Here is a 14,871-nt window from a genome sequence, read left to right as displayed (position 1 = left end):
TCATTTAGTATACGTTGCTCTGATTGCCTAATGAGGATAATGTGTGCTGAAATGCCATGTGGGACTACAGGTCAGACCCCGGTGATCAGCAAGGTCCAGTTGGTTTTAAACAGTGACTGACAACTGAGCTAAATAAATAGTTCTGGAGGTACAGCTGAAGCACCTTAAGTACAATTTGTAAGTGGTTGCTGCAATACAGGACCTTTAAAGATGATGGGTTGGGGAGGAGTGAAATTAAAAGTGAGGGAGAAAGAGCCTGGAGCATCTACTGAAACTACTCATTTAGTCTTATAGCTAGTTAATCAGGACTGAAGAAATTAAAATTCTGTTAACTAATATTTTGCTTAAATAAACAGCTTCACCTCAGACATCACCTACCTTAAAGGCTAGTCCTGCAGAATTCTGCTTCTTCAAATTTATTTAGGCCTTTCCACATTATTTATTAGTTATACATACACAACTTGGGCAAAATTTAAAAAAACAAAACACACTACACCATTTCAAGCTGGTCAGAAGACCTCTTTCCCTCATAACCTCTTCATCCCCAGCCACAATTTTATATGCAATTAAAAGGAGCAGTGAAATGATTACACACAGACTCCCTAGAGAATTCTTCGGTTACATAAAGAGAGTAGAGAGCTCTCATGTTTACTATCTGACCATTCGTTTTTTCCCCAATTACAGATGGATTTACCTACAGACAATATCAGGCAGCAGCTATTTTTGATTAATTTTACAAAATGTCAAAAAGACAACTTCATAAAATAAAGGAAGTCTCTTTTTTTTTTTAAGCCAAACTTTAGCAATTTAACCACACTATAAATCATATAGATACACTTTAGCCGGCAGTTCTGAGTAGAGCATCAGGCTCATGAAGGATCTCTCCAACACCTTCGCAAACAAGATGGAGACAAAAATATCACGGACCTACTCTATACTGCTTTGCATTTTTCCCCAAGCTTGAGATTCCAAAAGGCAATTTCAGGTATGTAGATCAACATCTGAATAGCACTTTCCCAAAAAAGATTTCAGAGTACGCATGCCCTCACACTCTCTATTTGGGAAATTTTTAAAAACAGGCAGGTAGTCAGCTACTGCAAGGTTTTCTTATTTGCTGGATAAAATGTTGAAACTCATACATTTTTCTCCTAAAGACGCTGACTGGCTCTTGCGACTTTATCTACTTGGGTTTCTCTTTTTACTATGGTCTGTGATTCTATGGGGGCTGATGCCAAGGCCCTGCCTGTTCACTAATTTGTTGTTCTGTGACCAAACAGAATTATACCGTCGCACACAGACACTCATGGCAGATTTGGGGATAATATTGGTTTCAACCAATTAGTAACTCGGTAGAGGTGGGGAACTTATCCCTGCATGACTCTAAAATGTGCAACACTTGGGAAAGGGGGAAGAGAGAAACACCTGTAAAATGTAAAGTGTTTAATTTACATTGAAACTTCCATACTTTGTTTTGGCATAAAGTACATAAATAGTTACTGATGGTCTATGTTGTAGCTAAGTGGGACAGCCATTATGCCCTCAGCAACAGCTCAAGCCTTTGACATTAGAACCGATTTTAGAATGTTGGTTAGGACACTAAATGTTGGTTATCCTCTATTGAAGACTCACTGAATTTATCTTTGTTTTAATATTTATTGATCTTCCAAGCAGGATTTATCCTGTGACACCAAACTGGCCATTTCAGCAGATGCAGTATTCATCTTCCAATGCAGCTACATGTCATTCAAGGACGAAAGATAACAGGCCAAATAATTTTTATTTTGTTAAAAAATTCTTCTTGGATGCTTTTCAAAATCATAAAAAATTCAGGAAGGAACACGCTTCTTGCTAAGGTAAGAGCACCTTCATGTTTTGGCTATAAATCTTTTAGATATGAGAGAGGACCCAATCATGTAAGATTTAAAGTCACGTGACATTTTTACAGCTCCGTTTTAAGAGCAAAAATAATTAAACCTTTCACAATTCCCTCAGAGGATGGGCATATAGGCTTGTTTGGTCATATTGGTAGATCAAAATTCACCCGCCAGAGCCCACTCCTCATTTACAGTTAACGTGTGTCATAATATAAACCTAAAATCACGCATTAAATCTCTTTGTTTTGAGGAAAATCCAGTAAACTAATAAATGTTTTTGGTTTTATGGTGCTCTACAGGCTAAATTATACCAGATATAACTAGGAAACTCCACCATCTTCAGATTATTCTATCAGGGACATGTGCTGGCCCACTTATGGATAACAGAGTTACACAGGTGTCACAGAGCCTAATTCCTACCGAAGACCCTTTAATTACAGGTAGTATAAAAGCTTCCAGACTTGACTCTTAGAGCCTCAAATGAGTTTGCTGAGCTGGCAGTTAGAAACCCCCCGTCCTCCCATCTTTTCATTAGAAAATTGAACAAATCTGATATTGAAAAGTCAGTGATACCTAGAGCTAGACTATCCAAAAAAACGCTTAGTACTAAGTAGTTCCTATGTAAATTAAAAAGAGCTGCTGGTAGCTGAGCCCTATTGAGAACCTAGTGTATAGCGAGAATGGAACCTCACAATGCCATTGTTCCTACATCACTTTTTATGATAAAATGGCATTTAAACGACACATTTATGATCAGAAGAGTTTCTTGGGCTGGAAGGTTCAATCAGTTTAAAGTACAAGGCACTAGCTGACAAGGTGTTTTTAATAAAGGCCCTTTGACTCCAAACTTGTTTCCCATCTTGGTCAGCCAGTGCCCAATTCACTAAGCTTCCAAGCATGTTGTCAAGCCCATTTTTTTCCTCCTTGGAGAGTAAAGATTAAGGTACAGTATATGAAGAGGCTGAGGGGGTATTGACTGCTACAGCTCAGTAGTATTACGGATAGCTTATATTCTATATCTGAGGAATACATTTTTCTATCGTGTTATTCAATTATTGCAAGAAGTGCCCAGTTCAATGAATGTGTGCTTTTTTCACACATCAAAAAATGTATATTGATTTTACATCACAAAAGTGATTACAGAAAGAGTGCAGGATCGGCCATGTTATTTGACAATGGCATTGTGGGAAACAGTGTTCCATTCTAAAATGTCTTGCCACAAACTGTATGCATGGAGGCACACAGGCATTATCATGATGCAACAAACCAGTCTACCATGCTACCTTGTCTGACCATGGCAAATACTGTTCTCTTTAGAAAGAGGAATGAATGCTGTGTACCAACATCCTGAGCCCTGCAATATTATGCTTTGGAGTGTGGGTGACTTCCTATTCCTGCTACATATTATTCTCAAGTCAATAGTTCACTTGATGAAGTTAGCCCTTTTCTGTTCAAAGGCTATTTGTGAGCAGACAGACATTTCCATTTATCTGGATTTTTTCATCGTTTCTTCCCCAGTAAAATGTGTTAGGGTCACAAGTCACATGGCATTTTTACAGCTCCCTAATTGATTAAGTAACTTGTGATGAGGATTGAAGAAGCTAGTGGTGTTTTAAATCTCTTAGGTAGAATGGCTAAAGGAGAAGGAAATATAACCATTTCCCTTGCTAGAAAGCATAGGCATTACCAGAGGCAACATTCCTAGGGTAAAAAGAAAAGGAGGACTTGTGGCACCTTAGAGACTAACAAATTTATTTGAGCATAAGCTTTCGTGAGCTACAGCTCACTTCATCGGATGCATTCAGTGGAAAATACAGTGGGGAGATTTATATACAAAGAGAACATGAAACAATGGGTGTTACCATACACACTGTAACGAGAGTGATCAGGTAAGGTGAGCTATTACCAGCAGGAGAGAAGGGGGGAAAAACCTTTTGTAGTGATAATCAAGGTGGGCCATTTCCAGCAGTTGACAAGAACCATCAACCTCAGCCTGGACCAGTCCACATAAGAGATCCACTTCCTGGACACTATGGTGCTAATAAACGATGGTTACATAAACACCACCCTATACCAGAAACCTACTGACCGCTATGCCTACCTACATGCCTCCAGCTTTCATCCAGACCACACCACACAATCCACTGTCTACAGCCAAGCTCTACGATACAACCGCACTTGCTCCAACCCCTCAGACAGAGACAAAAACCTACAAGATCTCTATCAAGCGTTCTTACAACTACAATACCCATCTGCTGAAGTGAAGAAACAGATTGACAGAGCCAGAAGAGTACCCAGAAGTTACCTACTACAGGACAGGCCCAACAAAGAAAATAACAGAACGCCATTAGCCATCACCTTCAGCCCCAAACTAAAACCTCTCCAATGCATCATCAAAGATTTACAACCTATCCTGAAGGATGACCCAACACTCTCACAAATCTTGGGAGACAGGCGAGTCCTTGCTTACAGACAGCTCTCCAACCTGAAGCAACCACACACCACACAACATTACCACTAACCCAGGAAACTATCCTTGCAACAAAGCCCGTGGCCAACTGTGTCCACATATCTATTCAGGGCCTAATCACATAGGCCCATCATAGGGCCTAATCACATCAGCCACACTATCAGTGGCTCGTTCGTATCTACCAATGTGATATATGCCATCATGTGCCAGTAATGCCCCTCTGCCATGTATGTTGGCCAAACTGGACAGTCTCTACGTAAAAGATTAAATGGACACAAATCAGACGTCAAGAGTTATAACATTCAAAAACCAGTTGGAGAACACTTCAGTCTCTTTGGTCACTCGATTACAGACCTAAAAGTGGCAATTCTTCAACAAAAAAACTTCAAAAACAGACTCCAACGAGAGACTGCTGAACTGGAATTAATTTGCAAACTGGATACTATTAACTTGGGCTTGAATAAAGACTGGGAGTGGATGTGTCATTACACAAAGTAAAACTATTTCCCCATGTTTATTCCCCCCCGCTGTTCCTCATATGTTCTTGTCAACTGCTGGAAATGGCCCACCTTGATTATCACTACAAAAGGTTTTTCCCCCCTGCTCTCGTGCTGGTAATAGCTCACCTTACCTGATCACTCTCGTTACAGTGTGTATGGTAACACCCATTGTTTCATGTTCTCTGTGTATATAAATCTCCCCACTATATTTTCCACTGAATGCATCCGATGAAGTGAGCTGTAGCTCACGAAAGCTTATGCTCAAATAAATTTGTTAGTCTCTAAGGTGCCACAAGTCCTCCTTTCTTTTTGCGGATACAGACTAACATGGCTGCTACTCTGATTTCTAGGGTAATTAGGCTTAGATGGCATTTACTTGCTAGTTGTGAACTTTAGGTTTACTTTTTTTCTCATCACATTCAAATAATTGCTTGAGTGGTTCTAGGCACAAAGGTTACCATCACATGCTTATCTGGATTGTTTAACTGCATGAGATAGGGACTTGGGGAACACTGTCTCATTCCTGGCTGTCCCCCTGAGGATCTCATCTGAAATAAGATGTACTATAACTATGCCCTGTGCAGATATTCTAGCACATAAGCTTCAAATTCATCGAGTATTTATATAAGTACAGTAATTCCTTACTTAACACTGTCCTGGTGAACGTTTCATTGTTACGTTGCTGATCAATTAGGGAACATGCTTGTTTAAAGTTACGCAGTGCTCCCTTATAAGGTCGTTTGGCAGCTGCCTGCTTTGTCCACTGCTTGCAGGATTCTCTGGTAGAGCAGCCCCTCCTTGTGGGGATTAGAACCGGGGGGGCCAACAGCCCCCCCATCGGCTCCCCTAAATTCCCTGTAAGGTATGTGGCTTGGCAGCTGCCCAGCAGCAGTTCAGGTGGCCCTTCCCCCACTGCCATGCTACTCCTGCCCTGCCCTCTGCCTTGGAGCTGTTCCCGGGAGCTTCCTTCTTGGTGGGGAGGGCAGGGGGCAGAGGGGTGCTGATGTCAGGATGTCCCCCTATTCCTGCCCCCCCTCCCCCCCCCGTTCCATAACCCCTCTCCACAAAGTGGAGGAAGGGACAGTCACAGGGCTCGGGGACAGAAGCGGGGGAGCGGAGAGCTTGCAGGAAGCTATTGGTTCCTGTCTGAACGGGCTGATCTGCTTAAAAGGGCAACGTACTTGAAGTGCAGTCAGTGTCCTTAAAGGGGCAATGCAAGTCTCTCCCTCTCTCTTACTCATGCACGCACCCCACAGCACTTTGGAAAATCAGCACCAGTGCAGCTGTGCATGTGCTGTCAGGAGGAGGGATTGGTGCGCTCCAGCTGGATAGCGTGGGCTCATTATCATGTTCAGTTTTTGCAGGGAAGTGTTTGCAGCTACTGCCCTGCATCTGTTGTGTTTCCTCCCTCCTGCCTCAGTCCATGCTGCCTTGTAGAGTGTGAGGCTACATTAACAGCAGCATATTAACCCTTGAGGGCTCAGCCAAGTGCTAGTTCATCATTTAGCAGCAAGGCATTCCCTGGGAAATATTCCACCCTCTTACTCCACCACCTCAACCAAGCTTTACAATCATTCATTGCTGTGTACAATATTAAACTGTTTGTTTAAAATTGTTTAAAACTTATAATGTATATGTATATAATGTCTTTTCTCTGGCAAAAAAATTTCCTTGGAACCTAACCCCCCCATTTACATTAGTTCTTATAGGGAAATTTGATCCGCTTAACATCATTTTGCATAAAGTCGCATTTTTCAGGAACATAACTACAATGTTAAGTGAGGAGTTACATACAGTAAACTCAGTGACCTGGATAGTTGCTAAAGATGAACAGAAAAGGCTGCAAACACAACCAAAGAAAGTTCTTTTGTAAATTTAAGCAAGTTCTTTTTCTATACTAAATATTCATCTAGCTCTACTAATAATTTCTTTAGGAAGTTTCGAATTTCAGCTTCTGTCTGACCTTTTTGAAGTTAGGAAAACAAAACTGAACTCCACAGGCAATGATTTAATAAATGACTTATATAAAAGAGCATCTAAATTTCTGTATTGTTCTCCTCCGTTATTAATACAGCCTCCACAGGGAGGTGAAAACTAATTTACATGCCCCATGCGCCTATTATTAGTTTCAACTGTGCCTTGCATTTGTCTATATTAAGTTTTGTTACCCAATGTGCGCGCGTGCACCCACGCACACTTACTTTACCTACCTTTTGGAAGCACTGCTAAAAGATTAGCATCAATGTCCTTTGTGCTATTAGCAAGTTCTTCTTTATCCTCAAATGAAAATTCTTTCTGAAAACTGAAAATAATATCTGGTTTACCGAGCTGTGAACACTTCAGCTACAGATCAAATTAAGCCAAGATATACAGAGATTTACTTCATGATACCTTGACATACAGACACAAAGAAGAGTATTTGCCATGATTTCAGGAGACACAGAAACAAGGCCAGACTCCCATTAATGGGAAAATTAATGAAAGTAGTACAGTAAACAGAAGCAATGTAAGTGCTACATTAGGTTTATAATAATATAATAAAGTAGTAAACCTATGAAAGAGTAAAGAAACTTAAACCAATGCTAGGCTTTACTGAAATTGGAAGAGTTAGTTGCAACAGATAGTAGACCATTCTGCATTAAATTATTATTTATATTAGGGCTGTCGATTAATCACAGTTAACTCGCACGATTAACTCAAAAAAATTAAGTGTGGTTAAAAAATTAATCATGCTTAATAGCAGTTTTAATCGCAATGTTAGACTACCAATTGAAATTTATTAAATATTTTGGATGTTTTTCTACATTTTCAAATATACTGATTTCAATTACAACACAGAATACAAAGTGTACAGTGCTCACTTTATATTATTATTTTTCTTATAAATATTTGCACTATAAAAATGATAAAAGAAATAGTATTTTGCAATTCACTTCATGCAAGTACAGTAATGCACTCTCTTTATCATGAAAGTGCAACTTACAAATGTAGATTTTTTTTTAAACACAACTGCACACAAAAAGAAAACAATGTAAAAATTTAGAGCCTACAAGTCCATTCAGTCCTACTTCTCGTTCAGCCAATCACTAAGACAAACAAACTTGTTTACATTTACGGGAGATAATGCTGAGCACTTCTTGTTTACAATGTCACCAGAAAGTGAGAACAGGCATTCGCATGGGACTTTTGGAGTCAGCATTGCAAGGTACCTACATTCCAAACATTTGTATGCCCCTTCATGCTTCGACCACCATTCCAGAGGACATGTTTCCATGCTGATGATGCTCATTAAAAAAATGTGTTAATTAAATTTGTTACTGAACTCCTTGGGGAAGAAGTGTATGTCTCCGGCTCTATTTTACCCACATTCTGCCATCTATTTCATGTTGTAGTCGTCTCAGATTATGACTCTGCACATGTTCATTTTAAAAACACTTTCGCTGAAGATTTGACAAAATGGAAAGAAGGTACCAATGTGAGATTTCTAAAGACAGCTATAGTACTCGACCCAAGGTTTAAGAATCTGAAGTGTCTTCCAAAATCTGAAAGGGATGAGGTGTGGAGCTTGCTTTCAGAAGTCTTAAAAGTGCAACACTCCGATGCAGATACTACAGAATCTGAACCCCCCAGAAGAAAATCAACCTTCTGCTGGTGACATTTGACTCAGATGATGAAAATGAACATGTGTTGGTCCGCAGTGCTTTGGACTGTTATCGAGCAGAACCTGTCATCAGCATGGATGCATGTCCTCTGAAATGGTGGTTGAAGCATGAAGGGACATATGAATCTTTAGCACATCTGGCATTAGGGTGACCAGACAGCAAGGGTGAAAAATTGAGACAGGGTGAGGGTAATAGGCGCCTATATAAGAAAAAGCTCCGAATATCAGGACATCTGGTTACCCTATCTGGCATGTAAATATCTTTCGACGCTGGCTACAACAGTGCCATGCGAACACCTGTTCTCACTTTCAGGTGACATTGTGGACAAAAAGTGGGCAGCATTATCTCCTGTAAATATAAACAAACTTGTTTGTCTGAGCAATTGGCTGAACAAGAAGTAGGACTGAGTGGACTGTAGGCGCTAAAGTTTTGCATTGTTTTATTTTTGAATGCAGGGGGTTTTTTGGCACATAATTCTACATTTGTAAGTTCAACTTTCATGATAAAAAGAGATTGCACTACAGTACTTGCATTAGGTGAATTGAAAAATACTATTTATTTTGTTTTTTACAGTGCACATATTTTTAATAAAAAAATAGATATAAAGTGAGCACTGTACACTTTGTATACTGTGTTGTAATTGATATCAATATATTTGAAAATGTGGAAAACATCCAAAAATATCTAAAGAAATAGTATTCTATTATTTAACAGTGCGATTAATCACGATTAAATTTTTTTATCGCACGATTAATCACGATTAATTTTTTTAATCGCTTAACAGCCCTAATTTATATCTGAAATAGTCTCGGTGAAACCATTCCTTATAAATACTTTAATGTTAACATTTCACACAATGTTGCAGGTTATATTTATCTTTTCGGTACTATGACACATTCCAAACAGAACACCCTTGGTACAATTAACGTGACATTTATGATACAGACACACATACATCTATATGTGTGTGTACACATATCATGGCTTTTAGAACAGCAGGCCATCCAGCACCTTTCATTGTTTAAGAAAAAAAAAAAAAGGCTCAACTGTCCACTTACGTGTGAAAAATATTTCTTGAAATTCAACTGTTTAGCATTTTTTGAGATTGTTATGTAAAATACAGGTGTTATACCGTATAGACATCTTCAGTTGGCACCGAGATCCCTTATGTTAAGTTAGGAAGAGTCTATTGAGAGAATCAGGGTATGCCTACACTAGAACTGCTACACCAGCACAGCTGTAACGTAGGCACTTACTTCAGTGATGGAAGGGGTTCTCCCATCACCGTACTAACTACACCTCTCTGAGAAGTGGTAGCTGGGTCGACAGAAGATCTTGCAGCGTCTATACTGTGGTTTAGGTTGGCTTAATTACATCGCACATGGCCAAGCCACAGAAGACTCAGAGATGGAAGTCAGGAGAAGATGCTGGGGCTGGGCCTGGCCATTGCTGAACCAAGGAAGTGACCACTAGATGTGTGCACGAGAGGCAAAGTCTCCCACAATGACACAAGTAGGCACGAGGGGTTTTCCCTACAAGTGAGGATGAAATTACTATATATGCTGGCTGGACAAGTTGTGTTAACTGCTAAAGAAAGCTAATAGCAAGTTGAATACTCAGATTCCCATTAACTTGTTGATAACAGAAATCCGTACCTCAGCATGGAATAAAACAATTTAATGGCTCAAAAACCATACTGTGGCCATCAGCAAATGGGGTAAGTCTGGCTTTCATTTTAGGCTGCCAGAGGCTAAGAAAAGCCCACTGCATATTTCCATGTATCCAGTGTTGCCAAACTCTCCTGATGTGTCATTTTCATTAAGCCAGAGATCCTAGCATTGCTTGATTACAAGAGAATCCCTGCTTTCATTTAAAAAGTTCCTAGCCCTCATGATTGTGGGGAAAACCTTGAAAATATGAACAATATTGGCTCAAAATTTATAAAGGTAAATGAACTCAAAATTAGTTACTTAAAAATCTGATTACTTAAACTAAGCTTTGGGTGTTAGCCTGACTCATGACTTTTGAATCCCTGGGTCCGTGGTTCTCAACCAGCAGTACATGTACTCCTGGGGGTACCCATAGATCTTCCATGGGGTACATCACCTCATCTAGGTATTTGCCTAGTTTTACAACAGGCTACATAAAAAGCACTAGCAAAGTCAGTACAAACTAAAATTTAATACAATGACTTGTTTATCATAGAATCATAGAATATCAGGGTTGGAAGGGACCTCAGGAGGTCATCTAGTCCAACCCCCTGCTCAAAGCAGGGCCAATCCCCAATCAAATCATCCCAGCCAGGGCTTTGTCAAGCCTGACCTTAAAAACTTCCAAGGAAGGAGATTCTACCACCTCCCTAGGTAACGCATTCCAGTGTTTCACCACCCTCCTAGTGAAAAAGTTTTTCCTAATATCCAACCTAAACCTCCCCCACTGCAACTTGAGACCATTACTCCTTGTCCTGTCCTCTTCTACCACTGAGAATAGTCTAGAACCATCCTCTCTGAAACCACCTCTCAGGTAGCTGAAAGCAGCTATCAAATCCCCCCTCATTCTTCTCTTCTGCAGACTAAACAATCCCAGTTCCCTCAGCCTCTCCTCATAAGTCATGTGTTCCAGACCCCTAATCATTTTTGTTGCCCTTCGCTGGACTCTCTCCAATTTATCCACATCCTTCTTGTATTGTGGGGCCCAAAACTGGACACAGTACTCCAGATGAGGCCTCACCAATGTCAAATAGAGGGGAACGATCACGATCACATCCCTCGATCTGCTCGCTATGCCCCTACTTATACATCCCAAAATGCCATTGGCCTTCTTGGCAACAAGGGCACACTGCTGACTCATGTCCAGCTTCTCGTCCACTGTAACCCCTAGGTCCTTTTCCGCAGAACTGCTGCCTAGCCATTCGGTCCCTAGTCTGTAGCTGTGCATTGGGTTCTTCCATCCTAAGTGCAGGACCCTGCACTTATCCTTATTGAACCTCGTCAGGTTATACTGCTCTATATACCATATACAGAAATGTAAGTACAATATTTATATTCCCATTGATTTATTTTATAATCATATGGCAAAAATGAGAAAATAAGCAATTTTTCGGTAATAGTGTGCTGTGACACTTTTGTATTTTTCCATCTGATTTTGTAAGCAAGTAGTTATTAAGTGAGGTGTAACTTGGGGGTACACAAGACAAATCAGACTCCTGAAAGGGGTACAGTAGTCTAGAAGGTTGAGAGCCACTGACATAGGGCTAGTAGTACCATTGACAACAGTGATTATGCTGCCATAGTGCATGTGAAATAACATTATACTTTGAGTTTAGTTCAATATAGACTCCTGACATAGGAAAGCATTTAAGCACATTTCAATTAAGCATGTGCTTACATCCCCCTTTGACTCAATGGGCGTAAACCCTTGCCTATACTGGCCACTATATCTTCTGTGGGTTTTCTGCTTTTCCTCAGCCCCTCTCTCAAGGCCTCAAGATTTTTGTTGTTGTTTTAAAAGTCTTCTGCATGGGACCATGTGTGCTGTAAACTGGTGTGGCAGTATGCCAGTTAGGTAGCTTCAGTTCGCATAAAGAATTTTGAGGAAGGTTTAGTAGTAAGTTGCTGAGGGAGCTCTGGGAACATGTGTCCTGAATTCATCATGCTGCCATCTGACTAGTTCAAAAACATTTACTTAATCAAATCAATGCCTTCTACTGCTTTACCCAGACAGCATGTCTATACCGATAGTAAAAGGCAAAAAGGAAGATATTGCTCTTTAAAAACAATACAATTTATCCAAAGAATATGGTATAAAGAAATACAGTAGTCCTGAGAAAGCAGAGATGCATTTAGCACTTATCACAATGTGAGGGGCCTCTTACTGAAATCTGTGTGGATTTTTTTGGTTGGCCCTTTCCCAATTCCAGGAGAAAGGAGAATGGTGAAAGAGGACTCAGGATCCTGAAACCGACAGTCCCCAGTACTAATGCGGGAGGCCAGCATCCACGCCAATCGGATCAGCAGGGTGGGCAGGTCAATGAGGGAGTCAATAGCCCAGGGTCTTCCTCAGTGTGAGCTGGGGCTGCCAGGGCAGAATAAGATAGCCAGGAAGAGAGCAGCTGCTCAGAACACGGCTGAGGAGAGAGCAGCAGCAGATGGGGGAGAGAGCGCTGGGGCGAGTCTCCTGCTCATGCAGCAGAGTCGTGTGCACTGGTTTAGGGAGAGAGGAAGAGATGGAGGGCATCAAGTGCCAGAGCCATAGGGGGACGTGGCCTGACAGTAGGGCAGAATGGGTTCTGTCACCGAGCCAAACCCCATCCTGGGGCAGTGCCACACCAGCAGCATCACAGCAGCACATCCAGGTCCAGGAAGACTTTGCTGGACTCGTAAATTTGTTGTTACTGTAAAGTTTATTGCATGTTAGAGACTGCTTTGACCCCCTACCCAAGCCATCTCCTCACAATGCTTCCAGTGTGTTCTTTAATCCCCAAAGAAACAGCTTTGGTGTAAATAAACTGTATATGTGTTTAAGTGAATGGCAGTGATTACGGGTTAACAGGGTAACAAGGGAGTTAGGAGTATCCTGGAGTAGGGGCACCCTCATCCCAGCCCAGAGTTTAGGGTTGCCAACAGGCCCTTATTACTAGGGACGTCCCTTATTTCTTCATCTCTGTACAGCAAAATCAGGTGTTGAGTGCTGCAAAAACAGCAAGAAATAGTCCTAGCAAATGTAGGTGAACACTGGTTAATAATTCTTAATAAATAAATAAATAAATAAATAAGAATATCATCGGAAGGTGGGGTGTGGGTGCTAAGAATGCAGTCCCTTATTTTTGAAATACATTGGCAATCCTTGCCCATAGAGAGACTGAGGTAAACGTGAAGGAACGCCCGAGCTCAGTCCTCCTTGCATGGTGTGAGTCATGCTCATGCATAGCTGGGAGGGAAAGTCAAGGTGGGGAGGTACTGGCTGAAGTGAGTTGGGGGGGGACTGAGATCCTTTCGTTGCTTGGGTTAGCTGGGGTACTGCGTACATACAGAAATTCCCCTCCTACAGTGGGACAAATCCCCTCCTTATAACATTAAATACAAATGTTTATTTGCAAGCTCAACTGAATTAAAAGTAGTGAGATTATGGCAACTGAGAACTATGGTTTCAGTACTGCAGGTCATGAGAGGCAAAGGTTTTAATAAGATGCTGACAATTCATTTATTTCTCACTGATTTTCTTTTTGTAGATGGGGAAAGTATTTAGAAATTCCCTCCTTTGCTCCATTAGTTATTTTCTGCTGGAAGAGTTGTTGCAGCCCCAACATTAGCTGCTTCTGTTGGGTCAGATAATCTGTGGTCTCTTGATTTATATGTAATCTAGTATTAAAAAAAAAAAAATCTTTAAATTCCCTCCCCCTACTCCCACATTCTAGGAATATTCGTTCCTCATTCCAAAAAGCTAAAAAGGTAACTTAATATGATTAGATGCTGATTCTGGCAGCTGCACTAGAAACTTCTGTGTTGCTGTACTTTACTGTTAAACACTTCATTTTTTAGTATTAAAATGATTTATGGCACACACTCAGGATTTTTACTGTTTGCCTTTCTTGCATTTTTCTGGCTGAAGTTGAAAAAGTTATTTTATCACCTTCTCTTCTGTTTTCTCCTTAACAAAGCCATTGTTAGATCTGGATTCTGCACAGGATTCAGAGAAAAGAAATGCATCCAACATCCTCAGCTGGAAGATGTCTTGTAATTATATTTCATCATCAAGATCATGGGGTGCCACAAGCACCTGTTTATTTCCAGACATGATAAAAAGTGTTGGAGTATTTTCCCCAGTGAAAAGTTTAATAAAATAATAATCTTCAGGAATCCACACGAATATGTCAGATGTGTCTGGTAGCATTTCCTAATCTCCATATTTTAGTTAATTCCTCTAAATGCAATCACTTTTCTGTGGTGCATAAGAAGAGAATTTAATAATCAAACTAGCTGTACTGCTCTCCTGTGACAATTTTTGGACAGGCAGTTGTTTTTAGACAACCAGGATTAACATTTGAAAACTTTACCTGCCACTGTAGCATGTAATGTTTGAATTAGCTGCTCCATTAACCTAGTTACATATCCAGAAGCAAACAGCAATTTGACTCAAATCCCATCGGCTACAGTGTTCAGCCACTGCTTCCTCCCATATACTATGGGATATTTTTCTTCAGGATTTAATATTATAACAGAAATACACCATCATAAAATAGATTTGCCACCCTACAAATTGGGCATACAGTTCTTGTTTCTCATTCTCTCCTTACATCATTTCCTCCACTTGTACTTTGAAAGGGAAAGATTTCGATATCACAGTTAAGTCCCTCTCCTCGTTTG

At 40.5% G+C, this 14,871-nt stretch overlaps 1 protein-coding gene across 20 annotated transcripts in view; it reads right to left on the bottom strand.

Moving 5' to 3' along the window:
• Nucleotides 1-14,871, bottom strand: part of SVIL (supervillin) — a 214,206-nt gene that overhangs the window by 76,555 nt on the left and 122,780 nt on the right. For all 20 annotated transcript variants that reach the window (XM_043541407.1, XM_043541420.1, XM_043541411.1 and 17 more), the window contains one exon: nucleotides 7,055-7,146. Coding sequence is in view for 18 of the 20 variants with exons in the window: in XM_043541411.1 (XP_043397346.1) it covers nucleotides 7,055-7,146 (92 nt within the window). In the remaining 2 variants the exon portion in view is untranslated. The remainder of the gene's footprint in view (nucleotides 1-7,054; nucleotides 7,147-14,871) is intronic.

The sequence above is a fragment of the Chelonia mydas genome, chromosome 2 (assembly GCF_015237465.2).
Source record: "Chelonia mydas isolate rCheMyd1 chromosome 2, rCheMyd1.pri.v2, whole genome shotgun sequence".
Lineage (NCBI taxonomy): Eukaryota > Metazoa > Chordata > Testudines > Cheloniidae > Chelonia > Chelonia mydas.
The sequence above is the reverse complement of the archived record's forward strand: the minus strand, read 5'-3'. Positions and strand labels throughout refer to the sequence as shown.